Source organism: Venustampulla echinocandica, assembly GCF_003357145.1.
Source record: "Venustampulla echinocandica strain BP 5553 chromosome Unknown scaffold_9, whole genome shotgun sequence".
Lineage (NCBI taxonomy): Eukaryota > Fungi > Ascomycota > Leotiomycetes > Helotiales > Pleuroascaceae > Venustampulla > Venustampulla echinocandica.
In genome coordinates, this window is record NW_022474214.1 from 417497 (window position 1) to 443010 (window position 25514).

The 25514-nt window shown below is 47.2% G+C and overlaps 10 protein-coding genes across 10 annotated transcripts; 4 read left to right on the forward strand and 6 right to left on the reverse strand.

Moving 5' to 3' along the window:
* Positions 1-2232: 2232 nt before the first annotated feature.
* Positions 2233-2969, forward strand: BP5553_08880 (Uncharacterized protein; the record flags this gene model as incomplete). The annotated part of the gene is made up of 3 exons (XM_032017503.1): positions 2233-2316; positions 2495-2654; positions 2749-2969. 3 exons carry the CDS (start codon positions 2233-2235, stop codon positions 2967-2969), a joined length of 465 nt encoding a protein of 154 aa, XP_031866146.1.
* A 432-nt stretch (positions 2970-3401) lies between these two features.
* Positions 3402-4259, reverse strand: BP5553_08881 (uncharacterized protein; the record flags this gene model as incomplete). Its single annotated transcript, XM_032017504.1, has 1 exon — positions 3402-4259. The coding sequence occupies one exon, from the start codon at positions 4257-4259 to the stop codon at positions 3402-3404; it is 858 nt and encodes a 285-aa protein (XP_031866147.1).
* A 1171-nt stretch (positions 4260-5430) lies between these two features.
* On the reverse strand, positions 5431-8947 carry BP5553_08882 (uncharacterized protein; the record flags this gene model as incomplete). Its single annotated transcript, XM_032017505.1, has 5 exons — positions 5431-5567; positions 5654-7946; positions 8169-8276; positions 8328-8874; positions 8940-8947. 5 exons carry the CDS (start codon positions 8945-8947, stop codon positions 5431-5433), a joined length of 3093 nt encoding a protein of 1030 aa, XP_031866148.1.
* Positions 8948-9691: 744 nt separating this feature from the next.
* On the reverse strand, positions 9692-10741 carry BP5553_08883 (uncharacterized protein; the record flags this gene model as incomplete). Its single annotated transcript, XM_032017506.1, has 4 exons — positions 9692-9956; positions 10029-10099; positions 10153-10525; positions 10692-10741. 4 exons carry the CDS (start codon positions 10739-10741, stop codon positions 9692-9694), a joined length of 759 nt encoding a protein of 252 aa, XP_031866149.1.
* Positions 10742-11118: 377 nt separating this feature from the next.
* On the forward strand, positions 11119-11887 carry BP5553_08884 (uncharacterized protein; the record flags this gene model as incomplete). Its single annotated transcript, XM_032017507.1, has 3 exons — positions 11119-11177; positions 11237-11530; positions 11668-11887. The coding sequence occupies 3 exons, from the start codon at positions 11119-11121 to the stop codon at positions 11885-11887; spliced, it is 573 nt and encodes a 190-aa protein (XP_031866150.1).
* Positions 11888-12061: 174 nt separating this feature from the next.
* BP5553_08885 (uncharacterized protein) lies at positions 12062-13222 on the reverse strand (the record flags this gene model as incomplete). Its single annotated transcript, XM_032017508.1, has 1 exon — positions 12062-13222. The coding sequence occupies one exon, from the start codon at positions 13220-13222 to the stop codon at positions 12062-12064; it is 1161 nt and encodes a 386-aa protein (XP_031866151.1).
* Positions 13223-13843: 621 nt separating this feature from the next.
* BP5553_08886 (Mitochondrial carrier) lies at positions 13844-15045 on the forward strand (the record flags this gene model as incomplete). The annotated part of the gene is made up of 2 exons (XM_032017509.1): positions 13844-14062; positions 14128-15045. 2 exons carry the CDS (start codon positions 13844-13846, stop codon positions 15043-15045), a joined length of 1137 nt encoding a protein of 378 aa, XP_031866152.1.
* A 264-nt stretch (positions 15046-15309) lies between these two features.
* On the reverse strand, positions 15310-17145 carry BP5553_08887 (Beta-xylanase; the record flags this gene model as incomplete). The annotated part of the gene is made up of 5 exons (XM_032017510.1): positions 15310-15852; positions 15910-16478; positions 16527-16659; positions 16894-17010; positions 17068-17145. 5 exons carry the CDS (start codon positions 17143-17145, stop codon positions 15310-15312), a joined length of 1440 nt encoding a protein of 479 aa, XP_031866153.1.
* Positions 17146-20155: 3010 nt separating this feature from the next.
* Positions 20156-20917, forward strand: BP5553_08888 (uncharacterized protein; the record flags this gene model as incomplete). The annotated part of the gene is made up of 1 exon (XM_032017511.1): positions 20156-20917. The coding sequence occupies one exon, from the start codon at positions 20156-20158 to the stop codon at positions 20915-20917; it is 762 nt and encodes a 253-aa protein (XP_031866154.1).
* A 2777-nt stretch (positions 20918-23694) lies between these two features.
* Positions 23695-24918, reverse strand: BP5553_08889 (Uncharacterized protein; the record flags this gene model as incomplete). Its single annotated transcript, XM_032017512.1, has 1 exon — positions 23695-24918. The coding sequence occupies one exon, from the start codon at positions 24916-24918 to the stop codon at positions 23695-23697; it is 1224 nt and encodes a 407-aa protein (XP_031866155.1).
* Positions 24919-25514: the final 596 nt, after the last annotated feature.

Consider the following 25514-nt stretch of genomic DNA (forward strand, 5'->3'; position numbering starts at 1 on the left):
ATTTATTATTATATAAGAGATCACATGATAACTCACATGCCCCATGGGCACCCGTTGCCCCATAAGCTACCCCCATGGGGCGCCCATAGGCTGGGTCGTAAAAGTACGCCCCACCCCATAGGTAGGTTGAAATCTCAAAACCCACCCCATGGGGCCCCATGCTGCACCCTAATCAAACCAGATCCCAAAGCTGACAGCGGGAGCGGGGAGTGTTGCATAGCGCTCATCTTGGCAAGGATAAATATCAGACGGTGATAATGCTAGGGAATATCTCGGAACCACAATGGCATGGCATAAGTCGGTGATCGAACGGCGCCGAAGCCACCACCCGCCACTCTTCCTCGAGACCGCCACCGTTGCACAATAAATTTGTGGCCCTTGAAGTTGCAACTCGATCCGGGCGATCCCTGCCTCTTTTGTCAGATGTTTTAACTGCTGGATGCGGGGAAAGCATAAAAGAATTAGAACCTCATGGCATATTATAAGACGCTTTGTTCAATATCAAAAATGCAAGGCCCTGGAAACTCCTGCATTACGCGGGCCTAACGCTACAAACATCAAGTGCGCAGAACTTCTCATGCCATGTATTGTAGTTTCCAAACCGGTTACACAACTTCTCTGTACCCATCTAGTGAACCAATATGATCCGGGAATGAGAAAGGGAAGTTTTGCCTTGGAATTCCCGAAAACATGGAACAGTACCCCGTGCATAGGTTTGTCTCGCGGCGGAGTGTTAGCGGGAAACCTTATGGTCATTATAATCTTCACAGCATATTCGATCCGCACGGGCACAAACCTTATTTGCCCTGGGTCTTTTTCATATACTGTCTTGAGCGCATAAGGTTTCGGTCCATAAAACTAGTAGGGCCATTGAGTATGAGTAGCAAAAGGACCATAGCATACTAAGTCGTGGGTTTGGTTTGCTTAAAACTTTTGTGGGCAGTGTTTTAAAAATGGAAATGGTACTCTGTAAGAGATTACCTATTTATATTTCATACACGGCTCGAGGGCTACCGTGGGGCACCCTTATAGCGTGGGGTTTCGTAATCTCTCCTAATATGCTCCTGGCAAGGACTTGTTCAAGATTTCTCTAATAGTAGCGACAATGGCACATTCGGAGGTTTTGTTGAGTTGGATATGACTAAGCTACCGCAAGGTGGCTGGGAAGCCACCTTGCTTACTTGTTTGGTGGCAGGCCAAATGATCTTCTGATAGTCTGCGCTTCAATTAAAATGACTAGGCGTTACTTGGGCCTCAACAGGCCACTATGTTCCTTCATCTGTCAATCGCCCAGTCCCTACATGTTTCTTCCATATTCGCCTCAATCATATGTTAGAACCATGGCTACTACTCCTCACTCCCCTCCCCGCAATTTTCCCACTTCCGGGTTTGTGGCACTAGACGCGACCAAGAATATCGAGGAGGAAGATCTTCCCTCTTACACCCCGGAGGATTATTATCCCGTTTGTATCGGTGAGGTGATCAGGTCTAGATACCAGGTTGTAGCAAAATTAGGGTTCGGGGTGAATTCTACGGTTTGGCTGTGTAGAGATCTCAGGCAAGGATATGAACTGCATCTATTTAGCCAAGTGGAGATTCTTTCTAATATATTAATAGTGAACACCGATATCTAACGCTCAAAGTGCGTATTCGAACCAAAGAGCATGATCCTGTGGACCTTCATATTGACCACGAAATCACAATCAACGAGCACCTAAACAGTAATGCTATTGAACATCTAGGGAAAAGTATGGTTCGAAGAGTCCTTGATTCGTTTAAAATCGACGGTCCTAATGGAAATCACAAATGCATGCTCTATCAACCGCTTGGAATGAGTTTTACCGAGTATCTAAAACTTCTTCCTCAGAATAAATTTCCAAAAGACCTTGCCCAAAGAAGTGTTCAACTCCTCCTCATAGCCCTGGATTATTTACATCAATGCCATATCGTCCATACTGGTAAGCCTTTAACAATATAAGTCTAGGCTTCTTGTGGTGATTAGAGGCTAATTCGTTATTAGATATCTCACCAAATAACGTGCTCCAAAGTATTGAGGATGACTCAATCATTTCTCAGATTGAGTAAGGCGAACTGGAACGGCCTATTGCCCGGAAGGTCCTTCACGATCGTACTATCTATAACTCTCGGCCGATGCCTTTAAGTGCAGGCCTACCAGTCCTCTGTGATCTTGGTGAGGCTAGAATTGGTACCCGAAAGCATCGAGGTGACATTATGCCTGGAATTTACCGTGCCCCGGAGGTAATTTTGGGAATGGATTGGGATTCTAAAGTGGATATTTGGGCGATTGGTGTCATGGTGAGTACAAGTCATTGCTTGATCTGTCTGATGGGAGTGTTTTGGAGTATGCCATAAGATTTGGGTTACCCCACTTGGCTGAAGTGATGAAGACATTTCGACATCAAAAATTAGATACCCTTTACAACTAGGCCGTGAACAAGCTAAAACAGAGCTAACTTTTATCTGATCTACCTAGATGTGGGATCTTCTTGAAGGCGGCCATTTATTCTTCGCGAAGAAAAACCGAATACTAGATGATGAACAGCACCTTGCAGAAATGGTTTCGCTTTTGGGGCCTCCACCTCCAGAATTCTTGAAAAGGAGTGAAAAGTGCGATCAATACTGGGACAATCAAGGTACTGTACTAAAATCCCAGTCCTTTTAATTCGTAAAAGATAGTTTTGTTTTCTTAGGTCACTATACGGTAATAATTTGCTCATGTTACTATAGGAAACTGGAAAGGCTCCGTTCCAATTCCTGATCAGTCTTTCGAAACCCGTGAGCAGTGGCTTCATGGGGACGACCGGACCCTCTTCGTACATTTCTTGCGCAGGATGTTATGCTGGATGCCAGAGGAGAGGCCCGTTGCGGAGGAGCTGGCATTTGATGAGTTTTTGATGCAGCCACAGGCCGCCGCAATTTCGGGGGCATCGACCGAGACACCGACGTAGAAATTTTATCAGCTCTTCTAACTATGCTAAGATCCTCTTTGATCGAGTGCACGGTTTTGTTGGAATGTCAGTGCGTGAGGTATTATCATATGCATCAGGACGGATCCTGCGAATGGTATGAGGAGAAAAATGCTGCACCGAAGGGGAGTAGTAAAGGAAAGGAGAAGTGCAAGCACAGATATCAGCTTGGCTCCAACGAGGGAAGGGAGTTACCTCTTGCTTGGCATAGCTTCAATAGCCTTGGGATAATTGTAGTTTTGACTGCCCTTAGCAGCATAAAGTCAGAAATCGGATAATGCACTTGGCGAGAAGGTATGTCCTAGTGATGATTATAGCACCCCTCAAAGTCAGTTGTGGGCCAGTCGGACTAAATGAGATAGTATCCTTCCATAGCTGATAAAGAAAGAAGTCTTTCACAAAGGCAGAAACGGGTTAACCAGGAGCTACTTCGATAGTTGTATCCTCAAGTTTTTCCACTTGGACACTATAGGCAACTCCTTCGCGCAGTTTTCTTGTAATCATGGTTTTGTGATCTGGATTCTCCATAAACGCCTTTACCCGCTCGTTCAAGTCAGCCTTGCCGCGGTAGCATTTCCAGTTAATATATCGGTTTGCGAACCAGTCCATGTCCGTCCAGTTTTCTAAGGCATTGGCGACAAGAAATCCGCTATTCTCCTTTGCCTTAGCCCATTCGTCCGATAGCAACTCATTTCCATATTTCTCGCGCTCACGAGTCCGTAGAATTTCCAAAAACCGGTCAAAGCTCTTCAAATAGTCGTTATAGACGAAATCCCATGCTAGTTTTGTAGTATCAGGAATCTTTAACCATAATGGAGGCTTGAAAAACTGAAGAGGAACTACACGACTCCATTCCCAATCTAGAACCGAGATAATATCCATATTCTCGTTCACTATTAAGTTAAAGGGCTCGAAATCACCATGAACCAAGACAAACGGACCTTGATCAAGGCTGCCATCCATCCAGCCCTTGACATACTCGCGGAAGATATGGAGATGGTATAGAGCATCCTCGCCCTGGTATTCTTCAAAGATACTGCCTCGACCCTCCGCGAACGCATTATCGGCAATCTGAAGTAGCATCGCCACGTAGTCATTGGCCGAAGTAAGACTATTGTTATTATAAAAGGATGTTTGGATCTTAGAAGGCTGTAGGCCTTCCAGCTCTTGCATATTAATATCGATAGTAGCGATATTGTTACGTACGTCGAAGCCCTCTGGACCGCGAGTGAAGCATCCAATTGAAGGAAATTCGAGCCTCCTTAGCTGCATATGAATATCGGCAAGTGAAGTATATAAGTGTTGTCGTTGCTCGTTCGTGAGGCTCCGTTGCCGGACTCATGAAAGCTTCTGACCCTCAACAAACGATGACAGCGGCTCAGGACTGTCACCGAGGCTGTAAGCGTAGATTTTGGGGAGTGGAATCGTCGTCTTGTCGGCTACTAGCCTGCCAAATAGGATTTATTAGTATCGCTCCTATAGATCAAGATAGAGTGGTCTTACTGCATTGTAGCGATCTCGCTCTCGAGCTTAGTCCTGCTCCCAAACGCCAGGCATGGAGCTAGAGGCACACGTACTACCCACTTCTCCGTATCTTCATTGGAGCTATTCGACGGAAAATGCACAAAATAACAGATATTGTAGCTCCCACGAGCTGGCGATTTAAAAAAGCTGCAAAAATCGCCGTTGTGTTACGACGAAGCCAGGTGGCAGACGTCGTCTTCATGGATGGCTGCAATAAATTGGTCGCGTTCGCGGTGGACGCGTGACTGCACGATACGGTCCTTCAGCTGTTGTGGACGCGAGCTTGACATCTTAGCTCCGCCTACTGTGAAGGTTGGGAAGAAGATAGGAGGTTTCACGATTGTTCTCTAATAAGATTGCCTTCATTTATGGTCGATTGATGGACTGGCACATGTGCTCGCTGAGCCGAAGCATGTTTGGACGGCGGTAATACGCAGTATAACGAATGCATAATTGAATGCGCATTCAAAAACGAAGTTCACTGATTGCTTAGTAATCATTCAAATTTCAACTCAATGTCTCACTCATGTCGAAGCAATGTCTCGAAACGCAATCGTGGCAACCCAAGCAGACAGAAAGGCGTTCTCATGTATGGGTTTCTACGTATAGTCTTTCATTAGGCCATTTTAGACTTAGGTCATCCCTAGCAACGATGGCCGAGGAAAGGATATATTTATTCCAACATGCGTCCGCAACGTCCTCGCTCCTCTGCACTCTGAGCCTCTCAACGTAACCCGGATAAGTTGTGACAGGCTACTGAACTTCAATCATTGAACTAAAGCTGTTGTACATTCCGCTTGCCGCGCCCGGATACTCTGGGCAAGAATTCGGGTTATCGATACTGTGCAGCCATATCTGTTTCAGGCAGAAATCAAGTTTATCGTCTCAGATGACGCTGTATGTGTTCGAGCCCCGTTTATCATACAAATGCCCTTATGCCTCTTATGCCACCGCTCTTCTTCTCCTTCTTGGCATCGGAACCGTCCTTTGCGGTATCTTTGCTTTTATCCTTATCCTTCTTGTCCTTGTCCTTTTTGCTAGCATTTTGTATTCCACCTGGAACACGTTAGTCTTGTTCCGTTTTAAAGGAGAGAGTATCTGGCAAAATTATAACATGCCTCGGCCATACACTCTAGTATCACTCTGGGCATCGCCATCGAGACTGGGTTTCCTTTCTCTCATTCCGGCTGGTCCTGACGGGCTGAATGGGCGAGGAGACTGAAACTGCTGTGTTGAGAAATTTGTGCTGCTGAGGGTTGGGCTTCGCCCAATGGGCGTTGAGGGGTTAGATGAGTTATATGACGAGTCTAGTCTTGCGGACCTGACAGGGAACGCTGATGACGAGCTCTCGGACGTATCGGTCTCGGTATTAAAAGCCCTCCCTGCACTATAACCTTTCATCGAACTCGGACTGGGACTACCGGCAACAAAATTCGGCCCATCTATAAATGAACCAAGTGGTTCATGTCCTCGGGCATGTCGATCGTGGTCTTGAATCTCCTTAAGTTGTAAGTACGCAGATTCAAGTGCGTTGAATCTATTTAGTAGACGATTATGCGATTTTGAGAGCTCGACAATCCGGCGTCGACTTGCTGCCAATGCGCCGTCTATCATGTCCTGGCTGATGCGCTTTCTCTTGTTATCTTCCGAGTCGTTATCTTTCGCCTGCAAAGCACGAGTTTCTGCCTCGAATGCTTCTTTAGCATTGGCTAGCGCTTTGTCGCGAGCACGGAGCTCCATCTCGAGGATCTCGACACGCTTAAGGGCTGCTTCCTCATTTTCCTTCGCGCGTACTGCTTCGGTTTCTCCCGCCTCATATGTGCTGATCAATAGCGTAAGCTTATCCACCTCGCCACGCAATTGGGTCAGTTCCTCACGGCTCGACTCCACAGACTGGACTTTTTGCTTCGCTGCCAGTTCATTTGCTTCGCTACTAATCACGATCTTTTTGAGCAGCTCAATATTCTGTTTCGCCTCCGCTAAATCTATATTTAGCTCATCTCGTTGAACATTCCACTTCTTCTGCTCCTCCCTCAAGACCCTTAATTTGGCACTGAGGTCGCTTTCCCATTTTCTGGCATGTGTTTTGCTTTTCTCGGTCTCCTTTTTCATTTGTAGATTCAGCCGTTTGGCTTCCTCCAGTTTTGATTTGAGGCCACGATTTGAGTTGATCAGATTCTGGGTCTCTGCCTCTAATCTCGACTGATGTACTTGGCCCCTACGCAATTGACCTATATGTGATAGATGCTGTTGTTTGAGATATCGTTCGAAGTTAAGATCATTAGAAAGCAGCTGTATTTCGCGCTGTAGGTACGCGATCTTTCCGTCCGACGTGTGGGGAGATGATGATCGTGGTAATATTTCTCTCGATAGCGACGATAGGTAGGCATCTACATGGCCGGAACTGGAATTGATGTTCTGAGATGGGGTGAGCGAGGTAACCGAGTCGTTGGTAAGAGTTTGGTATAGGCTGCCACGAGTGGGCTTTTGCGAGCGGAGCATATCTTGAATTTGGCTTTGGGAAGGTGATGGAGGCATTTGTTGGACTGGGATAGTTGGACTATCAACGCGATCAGAGGCTTGGATGCTTGGAGAGTCGGTGACCGACGGCATGGATTGATGCGAAAGCTTCCTGGGTAGACTGGAGGTGCGAAACTCATCTGATAACCCAACTGCCGTTGACTGGGTGTTTCTCCAGCTGTTAGCTCCGGATGGATATGAAGTCGATGGATCCTCGTCTAGTAAAGGCTGTTCAGGGACATCTGAATTTGGCTCAATGTTTCTCAGAGCACCCCTTCCTAGTGTTGAGCCACCCTCTACTGGGCTGTATAATGCCATACACGCAGCGACTACATCTGCTGCTTCACTGTTCATCCAACGGTTGTTGTCCGTAAGCTCGGTTTCAAGCGTTGTGGTGAAAAAGTTAGGATGAAGAAGGTGGGCCTGCCTAAAGGGGTCGGAACGTTGCCTGATCTCTGTGGGCTCGACATCAAGTTCATCAGCGCCAGAAAATTTTGCATGTCGGAGGTATTTCTGGGGTTTTCGAATATAGCTCATGAAATTGATAGGGTAGAGTCCGTATAAGAATGTAAAATAATGTAGCAGTTCCGGGACCGTTTCGTCATCAGATTCCAGAAGGTATGAGAGTTTATCCCATGGCTTCTCCTTTTCGGAGGCCTGTGAGGCAAGTGTAGGTGCGTTTTCACTGAGTTCATCGTCATCACTACCCAATGGAGCATCTGGTCTCCGCCGCTCTCGATCCCAGAAGAGCATTCGGCTATATATATTGAATAATGCTGGCAGGTATTTGGCTACCGCAGTCGGAATGTGAGGCAAGCACATAATCAAAGCTGTCAAGGACAGCGAAATAACTCTCGTCGAGGTATCTATCTGGAGACAGCGAAGTAGGTTATCAAAGAGAGGTGTTTCGAGGATCTGGATCTACAGTCAGCGGTGTTGAGGACAATATATACGGCAGATTAGATCATTGTTGCGCTGCTAGTATTCCGACTTTAATGGGCGGTTTACGCACCTCGGCAGACTTAGGATCCAAAGTCTGCCTACGGAGGTCTAACTTCCTACCTAGATGGAGATAATGGGGCCGACCGTAATTGAATAAATGCCGTAAACATGTTGAGGAATTCCAAAGCAACTCACTTGATGCAAATGCGGAGGCCCATGTCGGACGAACTCGCAGAGAAGCGATAGTGCTAGTATCCTGTTCTCTTTGTCCACAAAGAATTTGTTGATCAATGTCAAGAGATACTACAGCAGTTAGAACCAAGGCACTGGGAGGGTGACGGTGCTATCGCTAACCTTTGGACGTTTCTTTCCGTACGCCACCAATATCAATCGAATTTGTCCCTCCACAAAACGAGCATCCGAATCGACCGCTTCGGATGCCGCCCGAGATTTCGCGAGCCAGATGAATAGTAATCTCTCGCCCATAACTTTGCTCGTCATCTTCGCATCCTCGTTGTCCGATTCATCCTCGTCATATATTAATGTCCCCAGGAGTGCCTCCCGCGCCTCCACAGCTAACCCCTTCTCTTCTCCCAGCCTGCTCAGAACTGGCACTGAGAGTTTGTCCCACCATTGTAGCAGTCTACCGCCTCCACGAATAGCAGGTTTCAACATCCGTACGATTGCGACGAACGGTGCTAGACGATGGGGGCTATCAACGACACATGTCTGATAAATATTAAGGAGGTCCTCCTGTAGACGCTGTGATTCGGCTTCATCGTGGCCGGCAGGCTTTTCGAGGTATGCATTTATAATCTCGACAACATCGTCTGGTAGTGGGAGGGCGGGGGCGGAGCTTGATAGGGAGGTATTGATCGCTTTGGTGAGCCCTTTCAACGAGCTGCGAGCCGATTAGCAACGCGGAAATGTAACCTGAGTGGAGGGGGAATCTGGAATAATACGAACCCCGGCATGATGATCGAACTCGAGCCCTGCGGATTGAATCGCGGATTAAAGAGTTGATCAGGAATTAAATTGAAGCTGGGATGTTGAGTTGAGCTCTCAATTGTGTATTAAGGGGGGCGTGCAGTTTGGGCAGGGAAGAGCCTTCCTACTCTAGATCTGCACACATTGATATCGGCACTCCTCGATAGCGGCTCATAGAATTGAGGTTGAGAGATGATTCTGCAGAGGCTCGACAGTACAATCCCCGGAACCAATATCGTGTTGCAACTGGTGACGCTTGTATGGGGCTACTTTCACCTGGAGTGCGGAAGCGAGCCCGATAAGATAAAACACGCTTATCGCCGATTTAATAAGCAGCGTCCCTCATCTCACTTCCGTTCGCCTCAAGACTTGTTCAAAACATGCCCGGTACCCGGGTAGCAGCAAGCCCAACAAACAAAGGGTAATGGGTGCCTAGCCTTAATTGCGATGAATTAATTAAGTTATTTGATTGAGAAGTGCTTCGCCGTTTGTCATCCGTTTGTAGTCACAAGCTCATGAGTCAAGTTGATGAGATGAATAGAAAATAGGATTTCAGTTGTGGAAACCAAAGGCTACTGTCATTGAGCAATCTATCTTTAGACCTTCGTTTCATGTCGCCATTTTGTACCTTCGTGTGGTAGCAAGGCCAAGTTTGAATTCAACTTTGGACTTGCTACTCGGAAAGTATTTTACTCTATGATCAGGTCATTTTGATCATTTGCCGTATGCTTTCAAAACAACCACTGATCAAGCCATTGTACAGCTTGGTAGAAGGCTTGCTCCTTAGCGAACCTCTCAATTTTCTTGCTCATATCGCCACGCACCGAGAACCCGTGCATGACGCCGCTGAAGAGATTGATTTGGTAAGGCTGCTTGGTTTCAATTAGGATTGCTTCTGATTTGTGTCGCTTCTCGGTCGGGAAGATGGAGTCTGTTTCTGCAGCCACGATAGATAAGGGACCTTCGATAGCACGCAGCTCGTCCTCTTCAACAAATCTGTCAAGTGATTAGTGGGCTTGCAATGTGTTGCAGACACAAATCAAGATCGGGAAAAGCTAAGGCACGTACGAGGGATGGGCGACATATCCTACGTCAATGCCTTTTCCTTTTGACATGAAGCGAGCCACATATTTGCCACCCTATTATCAGTTAATTAGCTGTTCAAGGCAGAGGCTCAGACATGGTAGCTTACAAAGCAATACCCAACGGCACCAATCTTCTTATATCCCTTCTCCTTTAGCCAAGCAATCGACTTCTCAACGATAACATCCACAGCCTCGACAGTGTGGGGATTATCTCCATTGGTTCCCTTGGCCAACCAAGCCATGAGATTGAAGTCGTCGGGTCTGTTGAGCTCTACAGGATCGCCATTAAAGAGGTCGGGCAGAAGCGTGTAATAGCCATTGGCAGCCAGTTGATCGGCTATAAGCTGACTGTTTTGCCAGATACCAATTATATCACTTAGAATAAGTATGGCGGTATCTTTATGAATTGTGTTGCCTGTGGGCTCAGAGACATAGGCGTCGATATTACCGATTTTGGCGGAGCTACCGCTAGGTTGGCCTCTAAACATCACACTGTTAGTTGACGATAATTGCAAACCATATCAACTAGAAGCAAGAACCGTATAGAAAAACTCATGAGAATGAGAGAATGAGAAAATAATGGCAAACATAAGCAAGGAAGGAAGAGGGAAGAGGTGGAGTGGACGATGGGAGCAGAGGAACGCACTCATGCTTAAAGCCGACAGTGCAGCAGTTGGATGGGGGGTTTGAAGCCATTCTATTGTATCGAGATTGCAATGTTGTTATTTGAGTTTAAATGTAATTTAGGGAGTTTATTGTAAGGCAATAGAAGGTATTTGTACATGGTATATTTTCGAAGTCCGAAGGTTTAAAGTCCGAAAGGATGAGCGCTGATAAATTCAGGGTCATATCCACATGGAGATACGGTTCCTGTGCCGGCGCTCCTATCTCCGTAACTTCCTGGCCAATGGCCGTGGGTGCGCCTCTTGCCAATTAAGCGCGCATTTTTCGAATTTGTTCCCTGTCGCGCTTAGCCTCACGAACCCTCATATTCATATCCATCTCCATATCAAATCCCAAGGCCAATTCGAGTCCTGTACGTTAGCTTGTGCTAATCTTACACGGCGTCTACAATGGCTGCACAAACTGTTGCTCGACGTGCGCCTAGATTGGGAAACAAGCATGTCTTTTTGTGCGTTGCATAGCTCCTCCATCTCCATTGTTGCATGCCCATGCTAACTGCTCTACTAGACCAAACTTCACACTCACCCTCCTTCGTACACCTAAGCTCCCACCTACCTTCGCATCTTTTATCGTTCCCCTAAATCTCAATAAGCTCGACTTGCGCGACTATCTATGGAACTGCTACGGGGTCCCAGTTCGCGGAGTACGATCATACATCCAGATGCAGAAAGTCCGACAGGATAAACCGAGGGAGAAACGTCCATTTCCCAGGAAGTGGTTTAGGCCAAGAAGTATTAAGAAGATGCTGGTGGAGATGGACCAGCCTTTCGTGTGGCCCGAGGAGCCAAAAGACTACGATTTGTATGTACCCCTTTGGCAGGCTGTCCGTGTTTTGCTGCAGGTGTGCATTGCGCGATTTGGCATCGGAGAGCATTCTGGCGTGCTGAGTTGCAATTGTTTTTGATTCGTGCACGATAGAGGCTAACTATTTCCTACAGATGGGATAAAGTTACTTATGACGCGGCACAAAAGGAGCGCGAGGACAACGAAACCCAATATAGACCAGGTGCAAGGGAACTGCCAAGTTCCGAGCGAGGGACCATCGCCGAGCAAGCAAAGGCGTATTTGGAAGCAAAAGAGAAGTGGGAAGCAAAACAGGAGGACCAATGGGAGGATGTGGGTAGTGCTGTGGAGGTGGAGCAGGATGTGAAGATATGAGCTGGCAATTTGCATATATCCATGCAAAGAGCTTTGTGAGCCCGCTTACCTTGTTGGAGATGGTCAATCTGACAACCGGCGTTAGTATACGGGAGAATGTTCTAGGTTAGCGCGCTGAAAGGATGTATAGTATGTATAAATATCAACCACGCGGGATTAGACTTTCTAACGGCCTTAATCCGTGAACTGATTGGTCCAATACTCTTCTGCTTGGAACTTCAGGACTTCGTTACCCCAACTCCACCATCCTGCAGTCAAATTCCTTGCAAATATCTCTAACCCGTCATAGGTATCCCTTCCTACCAGTCTCTCGAACAATATTTTTAGGTTTGGCTTCCTTGAGTGCAAGTCAGGAACTCCAACAACAACCATCTTCTTGATCTCCCTCTTTACACCCTTTTCGGCCTGTTTCCTTCGTCCTACTAGCAGAATCTCGTACGGTTTCCTCCACACCGAATCTAATTCACATATTGTCTCCCCACTCGCGGTGACTTTCACCCAAACCCATTCCTCCACTAGCTCAATACCCCACTCATCAAACAAGCCACCTTCCTCAAGAAGCATGTCACGGAAAGCGGGCTTGTTCGTAACCCATACTGCCACGAATCCCTCTTTGGCGAGATGGTCACATATTGGAATGGATGAGAGCAAGGCACGTATCTCAGCGGTAGAATAAGATATTGAGTACGAGTTCTTCCTGCGCGCTGAGCGGTTCGGCCATGGTGGATCCATAATTATGAGCTCGAACACTGGGGCCGACATATTGAAGGTCGAGACTGTTGTGGTGATATCTCCACACAAAGCTGTTGACTGCGGCGGCACTCGAGCTGGCGGTTCGCCTGGCGTCACTCTAATGTATGCAGGTTCATTCTTGGTATTCTGGAATACAAATGCTTGGTTTTCTTGACTGCCTCCAAATCGTACCGGTATCACTTCGACAATGGGAGTTTTCGGAACATCTTTGAGCTTCTCAGGCTCGTCTGCTGGGGATTTTGAAGCTTCCCTCTTACGTTTCTTCTCTGGGGCCAATACCCCAGGTTCTTCGGTTGCACGTGGTAGACACCATTCTCCAGCGTGAATCTCTTTGATGCTCTCTAAAGCAATTTCCACTTGTCTTTGAAGCAACAACTCCTCTATTGGTACCTCTCCCAGTTTCGCTTTTGCGCTGGCGGATTTCGGTTCGACTGACGGATATGGATGCTGTAACGGCTTCGAGGAAATAATCTTCAGTCCTGGTCCGGGTTCCGCTTGGGCCAGCTCGATGGAACGAGGAATGTCAAGTAGTGTGACATATGTACCTTCATCTTCGCGCTGGTATAGTATACATGAAGTCATAAAGAGTGAATTGTCAATATATCTCTTACCACTCTGAGGGTACTTTGATGGGCGATAATAGCAACATTGAACGGAGTCTTGACGAATCAGGCGAGTCAAATTAATATTAGTAAGCTAAGTCAGTCCTTAACCTAGTTCTGAATGCCGCGAATAGCCGAACGATCCGTATCAAGGACATTATCAAGGTCTCGTCCCTTGGACCCTGAGCACAAAATAAAAGGATTTTAAATTCGGGGTTGAAAAAAGCCTTCTTAATAGGTTTATTATAAATACGGCTTACATGATTTGCAATATAGTCCCCCCTGATGGAAGCGCTTCCCCGCGCGAAAATAATACGGGGTCACATTTCCATTTAAATTTCCGACACCGGGTTACGCTAGTGATGACGTCCGAGGCAGTCAAGCATCATATCCCGGATTTCTCGCATTTTCGAAGCCCGACGCAGCCTCAACATTTAACGCCTTCAATTGCCCTAAACACCGATCGCATCCACCTTCACCGGCCAAATTCGCGTCCCATCTGCTCACCGCTCTATCTCTACCTGCTGACCTGGCGGGATGAAATGAGCATCCAAAACTCCAGCGATAGATAGCGACTGACGAGCCTCTTGGACGGCGAGGAATGCCCTCGGCCCTCTTGAACAATGCCCTCCCTCCCCCACCTACAATTTCCACCGACAAACCACGAGCGATGGATGAAGTGCAAAGGAGGGGCGTCGCCATCAATGCCGCCTCCACAGACAATGGCGATGCGATAGTGTCCAACAAAGGGAAGGCCCATAAGCAGAGCTTTGATTATATATGGCGAACTGGAGTAGCTGGAGGGTTGGCAGGATGTGCGGTACGTTGATGCGAACCCCCTATTGTTGTGTTATTTCAGAATGTTAATTTTCTGCAATTGTATAGGCAAAAACTTTAGTTGCCCCTCTTGATCGGGTCAAGATCCTTTTCCAAGCCAGAAACCCTCTATTCGCAAAATACGCCGGTTCTTGGTTCGGTGTTATCACAGCAATGAGTGATATATATAAAGAAGACGGAACAAGAGGGCTTTTCCGTGGCCATTCTGCCACGCTCCTCAGGATATTTCCTTATGCGGCCATCAAATTTCTTGCCTATGAGCAAATACGTGCCGTTATTATTCATAGCCCTCAGCATGAAACACCTTTCAGGCGGCTTATAAGCGGTTCACTAGCTGGCGTGACATCCGTTTTTTTTACCTATCCTCTCGAAGTCATGCGTGTACGGCTGGCGTTCGAAACGAAACGCGACTCGCGATCCTCGTTGTCTTCAATCTGCAAGCGGATTTACAACGAATCGCGACCGCCTCCTGCGGGGGCGTCATCAACAATTTCGAAAGTAACCCCGAGGTCCGGTCTATCGAATTTTTATAGAGGATTTTCTGCGACAATGATGGGCATGTTGCCCTACGCAGGAATGTCATTCTTGACTCACGACACAGTGGGAGACCTATTGCGTCACCCGCTTGTCTCCAAACACACCATGCTCCCAAAACCTCCCCAGTCGCCGAAAAACAAACCACCACCTCTTCGCTCGTGGGCAGAGCTATTAGCAGGCGGAATAGCAGGGCTTGTGTCGCAGACCTCAGCATACCCATTTGAAGTTATTAGAAGGCGTATGCAGGTTGGTGGTGCTGTAGGAGATGGGCATAGGCTGCGTATCTCAGAAACAGCGAAGATGATCCTAAAGGAACGGGGTGTGCCGGGATTCTTTATTGGCTTAACTATTGGGTACGTGAAGGTTGTACCCATGGTCGCTGTCAGCTTCTATGTTTATGAGAGGGGGAAGCTTTGGTTGGGTATCTAAAGTATTTGCATTGATGGGCACAATGAATTGAGGCAACACCTGCCAATGGACGAGGAAGGAAAACCGTCTATTATATTATTTATAGATGAATTCAAATGCTGCTACTTTACGTCTGCGTAACTTAATCTCTGCAGGTCGAATTCAGTGTCAACATCGATATTCTAGCATCACGATCATGTCGGGAAGAGTATTTCCCATTTTCTTTTCTTTTTGTTTTTTTGCATTTCTTTAACTAGCTAGGTAAACACGAGGTATTAGGCTATTTTATACAAGGTACAATGCAGACATGGAAGCCGAAAATACGGTCAAGAGGATAAATAGTGGATTATCAAGGATGGCCGATGAGCTGCTAACAGGGAGCTGTGATGAGATAGGTGAATTTGTCGTATTAGAAGCCGGTTGGTTAGATGATGGTGCATTAGAGCTTGATGAGTTGGAACCTGATGCATTGGAGTTTGGTGCTTTGGAGGGCGTTGCGGTAGAGCCTGTTGCGGTAGAGCCCGTATTGTTGGATCCAGCTCCGTTTGGCCTCGATATGTTACAGCCCGGCCGGCTGGACCCTGGTTTATTTGAACCCGGTGCAGTTGAGCCCGGAAAACTACATCCCGGTACATTGAGAGTTGTTGTGTTCCCAGATTGAGAGATTTCAGTTGAGCTTTTCTTATTACCGACTGTTGAATTCGTGCCAGTACCCGAGGCACCTGTAATCCCCGCGACGGCGCCGAAGTACGCTTCCTTTCGGACGAGGTTTTCATTAAAGAGGCATGCGGATCCAGTGCCGGGGAAAGTGGATGGAACCCAGGAGTACTAAGGCAGTTGTTAGACACGGATATCAAGCTTGCAGGCCAAGGTGGATTAAGGCACCTTATCATCAAAGTCCCAGACTGTAACTCCGACGCAGTTTTCAACCTCAACACATGCTGCGACTGAGTTTTGGTAGTCGACGCTCTGTTGAGAGTTGAGGGCAGCGGTACTAGGCAGCGTCATGCGGATATCTAGCTCTGTGATCGCGACCTCAACACCGAGCGCAGTGAAGGATTTCAAGTTGGCAATTTGAACTTCTTTTGATGGGGTAGACCCAACGATAAAATGGCTCTGCAAACCCAGACCATCGATCTTAGTTCCCGACGCCTTCAGGCTCTTCACAATATTTAGCGCAGCCGTAGTTTTTGGGCTAGGGTTCTCGATGCTAAAGTCGTTATAGTACAACTTCGTATCCGGGTCAGCAGCAGCAGCAGCCTCGAATGCTATCCGAATATAATCCTCTCCAATGGTCGTGAAAAATACGGACTTCCGAAATGTGCCATCTTGTTCTAGCGCTTCATTTACAACGTCCCATGAATAGCATTGGCCTTTGTAGTGGGTCACGGTCTTGGTGACGTGGTTTTGAAGCGCCGCAGTGAGAGTTTCTTTTGTCCATGTGCCATTTTGCACTGAGTATGTTAGTATTATGATGACCGCACTCTAGAAGATAAACCTACCCCATGCCGGCAGCTGTTGAAACCATACCAAAGTGTGGCATCGTAGCATTTGTGCATTTTTCTTTGCCAGTGCGGTCACGACATCGCCATTCGTAAAGGCAAACGTATTCGGACTGGGTTCGATCGAGTCCCACTATCCAGATATTAAGCATTGGTACCACAGCACACCGGAATCAATAGACATAAAACAATTGCAATATCTCGAACAAAGCAGGCTTGTGACTCAGGACTTCTAAACGGTCACGGCACCAGAAGGTCCTTGGGGCATTGAATAGCCCAGACGCCGTGACCCTTTGATATTGAGTGCCAGGCTCAAAGGTAGTGTAATTCAAATATACAGCAATCCGATTAATCAAATATAACCGACCTTTTGTGAATTCCCTGGCGTGATCTGGCCAAATTCGCTGGTGTTCGAGAGGGCAGCAACAAGCGCCGTGTCAGTGAGTTCGTTGTTGTCTGTTGCGGTTCCAAAGTATTTCAGGCCCTACAGATACATAAGTTAGTATCATTTTCCAATCGGAAACCCTCGGGGGTGACTTACAGCTGCTTTTGCGAGAGTATGAAGCTGAGCATATGCCGCAGGTAATAGGAATGGAATAACAAGACTTGAGAAATGCATAATGAAGGGACCAGCCAGACGCACAGCTTGGAGAAATTTGGAGAAAGAAGACAAGAGAATTATACACGAATAGAGCTTCTGATAACGAAACAGAGTGATCATATACTTCCTTTATCCGCTGGCCGTCTACTCCATGACCAGGGCGCACAATCCGGCCCACAGAATTACTTGGGGCACTCTGGAACTGGAGGGACAAGCGCGGCTGGAACTGGGACGGCAATCCGGTCGCATGATCATAGCATGGTCCTTTATGGCCTGAAATGGACAAGAGACGAGGACTTCCGCGCAGGAAATGGCGAGGCAGCAAATTTCCATGCGTGTAGGATAGATTGGAGGAGGTGGATGTTGAGACTGTCGAAACGGAGGTTAGGGTGAGAGGAGATCTGTGACGCAAGATCCGCGAGATGAGGCTTGGGGTTTTACAACTGTCGGAAAGTCTCGTCAGAGCGTCCCGACGAACCCCGTACACCTACCATGCAATCGACGTCGATAAATGCACAGAGCAGAGTTCCTGATACAGAATGAATATGGAGGTCGCGATTTTCGGAACACGTGTACAGCAAATTTTAAGGTTTGCGGTTGCATTTCCATTTCCATTTCCATTTCCACCAGTCAACCTGGACGGCCCCCAAAGCCTGCGGCGAGGGCAAGCTTACGTCAAACTCCAGCACTCAATAATATAATAAGCAGATGGTGTCTGCTTCTTGAGTGCTCATTTCTGCCTCACTATATTATGCTTCTAACCCACAATACTAGCAACATTCCGGTGTCACAATCAATACTGCTCGACTTGGTGTGCCGCTGATCAGCACCTGCTTGATTGATTCTCCCGAGTCGTCCGCGATGGACGTAACACGTTTCGACCTTTTGGGAATCCCTACGTACAATTCTGGTGGTGTTATCTCACTCGTTAGAGCGCAAAGTCGAGGGTGGCTATGGAAATGAAACTTCCCTTGGCCCGTATTTTGCAGGTCACTTGTTGCCCATACATCCACCAGATCCTATTATTACCAGAATGATGAACACTCCAAAGCCTTTTCATTTCAACGCGATAGTATATTATGAGTTACTGAGATATATATTGGACAATCGCAGATTAGACAGTCGTCCTTCCAAGATTGTATCATCTGAGTACAGCAATGCGAACGGTTGGGATGAGAAATGGGCCCTTGGGAGCTTTTGGAGTATCTCCTCCAATCTCTACTCCAACACGAGCCTTCATTATCCCTCCCAAGTGGATCATCAGGTGATTATTAATGGAATACCAAAAGTTCTATCGTTTCAAATCTTCTCAGCCCACCACAGTTTCGATCGATTGATATTTCAGTTAATGAATGGCAGACCACTCGCAATATTTCGCCTTCAACTCCTGCACTTCCCATTCGCTCGCTGTCACACATCGCAGACCGATGCTTGGTTGGGGATATTAATATACCACAGTCCACAATCCTCGGTGCCACGTTTCAGCAGCAGACGTTCTAGGCTCGTGCCCACGTTTTAGCAGCTAGAGTTTTAGACCCAGCTATCGCCATCCTTTCACACACAACCTCTCGAGTATAGTTCAGAACTCCTCCTATCCATAATTTACTATTGATTTTGCTCATCTCGGTACAAATGGCAAATCCCGAAGGCAGCTTATTTTCCCACGTGGCAAACATTATCCAGGACCCATGGATTTCGAGCATCAGCAACCTTGCGCGTCGGGATTCAAGCCTTCAGATACCAGGCAGCAGCCGGAACCACACGCAGTTTAAAGCTTCACGGAATTAGAAGCTCGGAGCGTGCCAAAGGGACCGCTTTATACGTTGCACGGCTATCAGTCCAGCCCGCGTTCACTAGAACGACCTGCATCTCGTATTAATAAAAACATGTTCATACGACGCTGGCAGCGATGCAAAGCTGCAGTTTTATTTCGAAGTTCCGCAGTATCATCAAGGCAGCGATAATATACACCATGGTTATCTGCGCCTTGGCTGCAGGTACTGTGCAATGTATCGTCGTGGCCTGGAACAGGATTAGGGAAAGGTCGATCCCCAGTAAATGAGGTGAAAACATCACGAAATGACACAACAGGCAGTTAACAAATGTGGCGTGGAGTCAACTCCGCTTAGAACCCACGTTTACCATTCAGTTACGGCGAGCCCTCATCCGGTAGTTTGAGTCTTCAAGTCCCTCGTCATTGTCCCGGAAGATATAATTGGCTTTGGTCAAAAGCGGCCATTGCCATGTGCTCCGGGGTTTAGTGCGAGAGATGCCAGGAACCATGGCGGTGATAAACATAGTTCACGACATGCAATAGCAGCTTCTAAAGCCCTAGTTGCGGGGTTGGTTAATGATACTCCGTACCTAAGCTTTTGTTATGGTGAGGTTAATTCGGACCCAGAGTTCAACAACCGAAAATGTATTGACCATTCCCAGTCCTAGGTGGCTTCTGCCGGATGAACCGAAGCGCATGGGAGGGGTTTCCGGACCACAAGGCTCTACGATGCCTACTGTTCTATTTCCTCTATTTTCAACGTAATTCCGAAAGTAGTGGCGGAAACAAAAGCCTTGGAAGCCCAGGGTAGAAAAATAATTCGGCCACTTTATGTTGATAGTCGAATCGTTGATGTTCATATAATCAGCCTATTGGTTCGGCATCTGGCTAAAACGTCTAAATTAAAAACGTCTTGTCCAGACTCACCAACCGGACCTCCCTTTCTATTTTAAGTTTATTGTTTCCATATAGTTAATTTATTTAATTAACCTTATTCGCCTCACCTCGTTTACACTTATCGCTTTTGTGGGTTGCCTTAATTGCTGCAGGGCCTTGTAGGTCGCCTGCCTTGCTCTTTCTTGATGTCCCGGAATTCTGGCTTGGTTCTGGCTCGTTTTGTTATCGTGGCGTTCGGAGCATCACAAGATCAACAAGTATCTTACGTCTTCGGTCTCTACAAAAGGCAGCGATATTCCTGATTGTTTTGTATCCGCACAACTACCAACTCAAATCACCAAAGAGTCAGACTTTATCATGCGGACTTCAGCTCTTCTCTTGCCAGTTGTGGCGGTGGTATGCCACGGAGCAGCTTTGCCAGTCAATGTTCGAGAGCCCCAACAATTGGGCCATGTGTCGAGGACCGTCCTTATCGGCCGACAAGACTTGGGACCAGTAACTCGTTCGTTCATAACACCGGACGTCAGCACCCGATCCGGGGACGGCCTTGTCCCTGTCGTTACCAGAACATATGGAGAGCCAGCGCCTGTCTTGACAGCTCCAGTTGAAAAGAGAGAGCCTCAAGTGCTTGGATCACCATCTCGGACGGTTATCTTACCCACGCCACCCATTTTCACTCTCCACCCACACCCACCGCCACCTCACCATACGGTTGCCCCGAATCCACCAACAAGCCGGGTAACCTATGTGGATCCAGTTATTACGAGAACAGCGCCTGTCTTGGAAGTTCCCGTTGACAAGAGAGAGCCTCAGGAGCTTGGATCGCCGACTCGAACAGTTATCTTACCCACGCCCCCTGTCTACACCCATCACCCACATCCTCACTCATGCCCGACGCATATTACCTCAGCCCCCATCGGTAGATCTACAAGCTACGGCGGTGCAGGCACCACTCGAACAGCTCCCGTTCTCACTGTCCCCGTCCACGCTGCCCGTAATCCACAAGAACTCGGATTGCCCAGTGGACCGTTTGTTTGGCCAACCAACATTCCAAGACCGACCGAGTGGCCTACGATTGTAATTCCAATTGTGACGAGATCAGCATCGCAGGATGATTAAAAATATACCATAGCTCTCTAGATCAATTCCACACACTATCGAGAGGCAGGAGCCGATGATGTGGTAGAGGTATGGGACGAGCGGTCAAACGCGAGGGTACTGGAAATCATTGCTAGTTTGAGATGTATAGCGTGGTAGGAACTTAGGTCACAAATTTTCCTTTAGCAATTTTGTGTTGATTGATGAGTGGTGAAGTGGAGGACGTTATTTCTGGTGTGTTGTCTAGATATCTGCCCTGTTCACCATTACAGTCGTTTCAAAATAAAAAGATTCTTTAAAATCTACTGTGTCAGTGATAGGGTTTCGAAGCGACAAGGAAGCTAATTTATATTGAGGAGCTCTTGAGGGCATATATGATCTCGGCATGGAGCCGTCTTGATAACCCCGTCTTCGTGTCTTCACAGGTTGAAACTTTAGATTTTAGATCTGAGACACAGGCGCTAAAAAATGGTTCGACGAATCAACATTATCCATCGATTGCCGGACCTAATATTATGCAAACTAACTCGATTGAAGCTTGCTTATTTTAGATAGAACAGCAACGAGTGAGAAGTTCTTGAATATCTGCGAGAGTCAAAAACGACTGAGTGATTGGTTGAGTAAGGAATAGGGGAGGCAGCCCTTTATTAATACAGAATCTGCCTCAGCAACACTATTCCTATTCTGGCATCAAGACGACGCCTACCAGCCTGATCGACTACCCTTCGCCCTTCAAATTTTAGCTCTCGCTACGCAATCATTGTCACAGAGCCTGCGAATCATACTTATATTCTGATACGGCTGATTTAGCAACGCCGCCAAAACTACCTCGGCATTTAGACCTGGATGTGAACCCCTACGCTGGCCTTGGAATGATTGGAATAGGAATGACCGGTTTCATTCTTAAGCTTGACGAGAACCGTGTTGTCAAAACTGCAAAGGTCTACCCCCTCGATCAATACACAGGAAACGCCTGGGGCGATATGGAATATATTAATGACATCAACCGCAATACACTGAAATATGAGAATAACATCTACGAGCGGCTAGGGAATCATAGGGGGATCATCACTTGCTTCAAAGCGTCTGATTATGGGATTGAGCTAGCCTTTGCGAAGCAAGGTGATCTAAAAACATATATCAAGCCTTACCCCTAGCCGCATAAATCCTTCAAGATAAGATGGGTTTTGTCCCTTACTGACACTTTATTTTACGTTCATTCACGGAAAGGTCTTCGCGGATGAAATTGCCCTCCGGAATTTCCTGGTTGCTGATGGACAACTCAAGCTCGCGGATTTTGGCTAGGTAAAAGTTCTTCTTCGTTTTCTTCCTGGGGCCATTTGCTGTGCGAGAGAATAGCCCTCGCACAGCTCTTTTCAATTTTGAAGGTAGGGAATCGAATATATTACTCAGAAGGGTCACCACCTCGAAGAGTGAGCTAGCTACTTCGATCGCGAGAGAGAAAGACTCACCTCAGGCCTCTCTATTAGCTTCTCAATAGGAAGATTCTTATTACACAATCTGAGTTGTCCGATTATTTCACTAACAGTAAATATAGCTAAACAGCGTAGGTTTGAAAGAGTTTGACGCTTTCGTAAGGTCGATACCATATTTTGCCACAGAATCAGGAAGGTGAAAATGGTTAGAATTGAGCATAACGATATAACTTATTGCAGGATGCAATAGACTTGTATTTAAGATCTAGGAGGGAAGCCTCCTAGATATCTACAGAAAGATGGCGCTAGGCCCGAGTAGGAACAAAGAACAGACGAGAGAGAACCACAAATAGGGTTCCTGGCAGGAGGCTCCTGTCGGAAGCCCAAGATGGATTGCAATAACCGCCAACTCTAGCACAGCCTGCTCTCTCTGAACCCATCACCCGACTTCAACCGCTTCCCGGCGTCTGGCTCCGCACCTAATCATGCGTCTTCTACTACACAGCGAGACTAGCAGATTCGCCTCACCAAAGAATTTATTATCGACGATCAAATCCCTCCTTACGCTATACTTTCGCATACATGAGGACCAGACAATGAGGAAGTTACCTTCGAGGACATAGTAACTGGAACTGGCGTGCTCAAGTACGTAGTCCGCTAGTTACGGAACAGGGACACGACTCGGTATTTCGAAGGCTATCCACCATGAATTCAGGAAAGCCCCTTGCTCTCCTCTAGGTTGTCCCGAGTGGCCATCTAACAGTGGTAGAATTGAGAATGGGATTGAAACCAATCCCACTCAGAGCTCCACCGGTTATCTCTGGGATATTGACCAGCAAAACTCTACGTATACTTCTTTCCAGGATGATATCTTGCCTACACAAGAGCCAGGCCATACCTCGGAACCTCTTTGAGGCCAAGATTATTATTCCAAAGACGACGATTGGCGGGCAGAACCGCCGCCTAGTAACTAAGGAGCAGTTCTGACTTTCCCGGATGGTCGCTGGCACTCAAATGAAGAAGATATACCTGACTGGAACACGTATCCCCTCCACAAATTACCTCTTCAACACTAGTATGAAGATGCCTTGCCCATTTAACTTATGGATGTTAAGGAAAAGAATATGAAATGCGGTACTAGAAGGGATATTGTGAATCATAAAAGTACATATAGCTCAAGTTTATTAATTGTGTTGCCATCGCAATCCTATCTCTCGTTTTGACGCCGATTCCATCACCTTCTCATTAATATCTAGATCATCTTGAGCGACTAGTTTGCACGCACCATTTCGGTTTGTGCACACTATTTGATTTATGATCCTTGAAAGGTAGCGATATCATAGAGCCTTTAAAATCCACTCCTTAAAGCCCCCCCCCGCGCAATTCCACTCTCGTCTTGACAGCATCCCATCCCCGATTGTCATCCAACGCATTCTGCTCGGCAAGTTTCAACCAATGGTCCCACTCATGGGTTTCCGGAAGAGCATTACTTCTCCTGACCCAACCTATCTTCTTGGACACGAGAATGGCTTTCCACAAAGAGTTAGTGTACGACGGAGGGGAATTCATCGTCCCAGCGTTGCTGTATTTCACATCATCAGGAGTTACGTCGTCTATCTCGTACGATGGAAATTCCCAGTGGGTTGTAGATGGGATGAGCGCAACGAACCAGTAGACCGCATTGAGCAATAGGTAGGCAACAGCCAGGGCAGCTTGCATTGTCCAGGTAGAGTTTCCCATCAAGATTACTGCAACCATGAATATAACAGTTCCGCCACCAACACAAGAGCCAAATCCCGTGGTGACAAGTTGGCGAACTTCGTCAGTCCCGTAGTATAACTCTCGAGCTACATCCTCATCACACTGAATGATAAGGAATGCTCCCACTCTCGTTCGTATCACCACATCGCCAGCGGGAGCTATTGAGGCAAAGGACCTTTGTCTTAGTGGAAGACTCCAGAGTGATGCTGCGCAGAACAAAGTTGTCGCCGTGGCTAGAAGGACAATAGATAATGTTGCTGGTCCATCTCCAATTACTATAGCCCAAACGAGGAGACCAATCGTCAAGAGGCATGAAGCTACACTGAGAATGCTGTGAGGCGCCATGTTCTTTGCCCTCATAACTGGCTGTGGAGGTGTGTAATTTTTTATGATTGAAGTCGCCCTTCTGCGTAGGGGTCGAAATTGACCACGTTCGCCGTCGCCTTCGGTCCTTGAAGTATTTCTTGGAGGATCCATTTCGATGCTGGTCTCATAATTTTGCTCCCGGTGCCTAACACGCAGAACATGGACACTGAAGGGTGCCAGATTTGCGATTGGATATAGCTGATTGGCGGTGTATGAAAGCACAGGTCTTACCGTCCCATTATGGATACCGGTGACATTGGCATTCACGTTTGCGAGTGTCAGACGGCGATTGGGTCGAATAAGTGCTTGAGGTGCTGGTATGAGGCGAGGGAGGAGACAGAGATATGAGGCTGTCATGGGCTCGACACATGTTTCTGTGGTTGTCTCGCCGATGACAGCGAGGAGGCCGACTGCGTCTAATCTCCAGTCATTGCGCGAGTTTGGAAATTCGAGAACCATGGCGGGGTATTTACTATTTAGATAAACAGGATATATACATTGACAGAGTAGTGAAACTTGAGTGGAGAATTAGAAAAGAGAAAGTTCAGCTGAAGCATGGACCCTTGTATATGCGGCTGAGTTAAGTAGGTTAAGCCTTTTACGTATATACAGCCCCCACGTCTTCCAACTAAAGTGGGCGGAACACTAGAACAACCCTTAAAACCAACGATAAGCTTTCTCACAGGGCGATAGTTTGATCTCTAGAGGCGTTGTGTAGCGGCGTCTGTCCCCAACTATCACTCGCTTTCGAATCAGCGCCTTTCTCGAGTGGCAGCTTAACGCCCTCGACGTGCCCGTTACGAGAGGTCCGCTGTAGTAGCGTCCGACTATATCTATCAGGGCATTATGGTACTGTATCACCAGGAAGGGCTAGAAGGCCACAGACCTGACTGCACCGCCACATGCCTACTGGCCACAAGCGTGGCCGAACTTGGATACGGTTTAATCTAACTCGGTTTGACTTAGATTAAGAACTACCTTAGAGAGAGTTAGCCCTTGACTTATATAAATTGTACTAGCATACGATAACCGTATAAGAAGCTGAGTACCGAAAC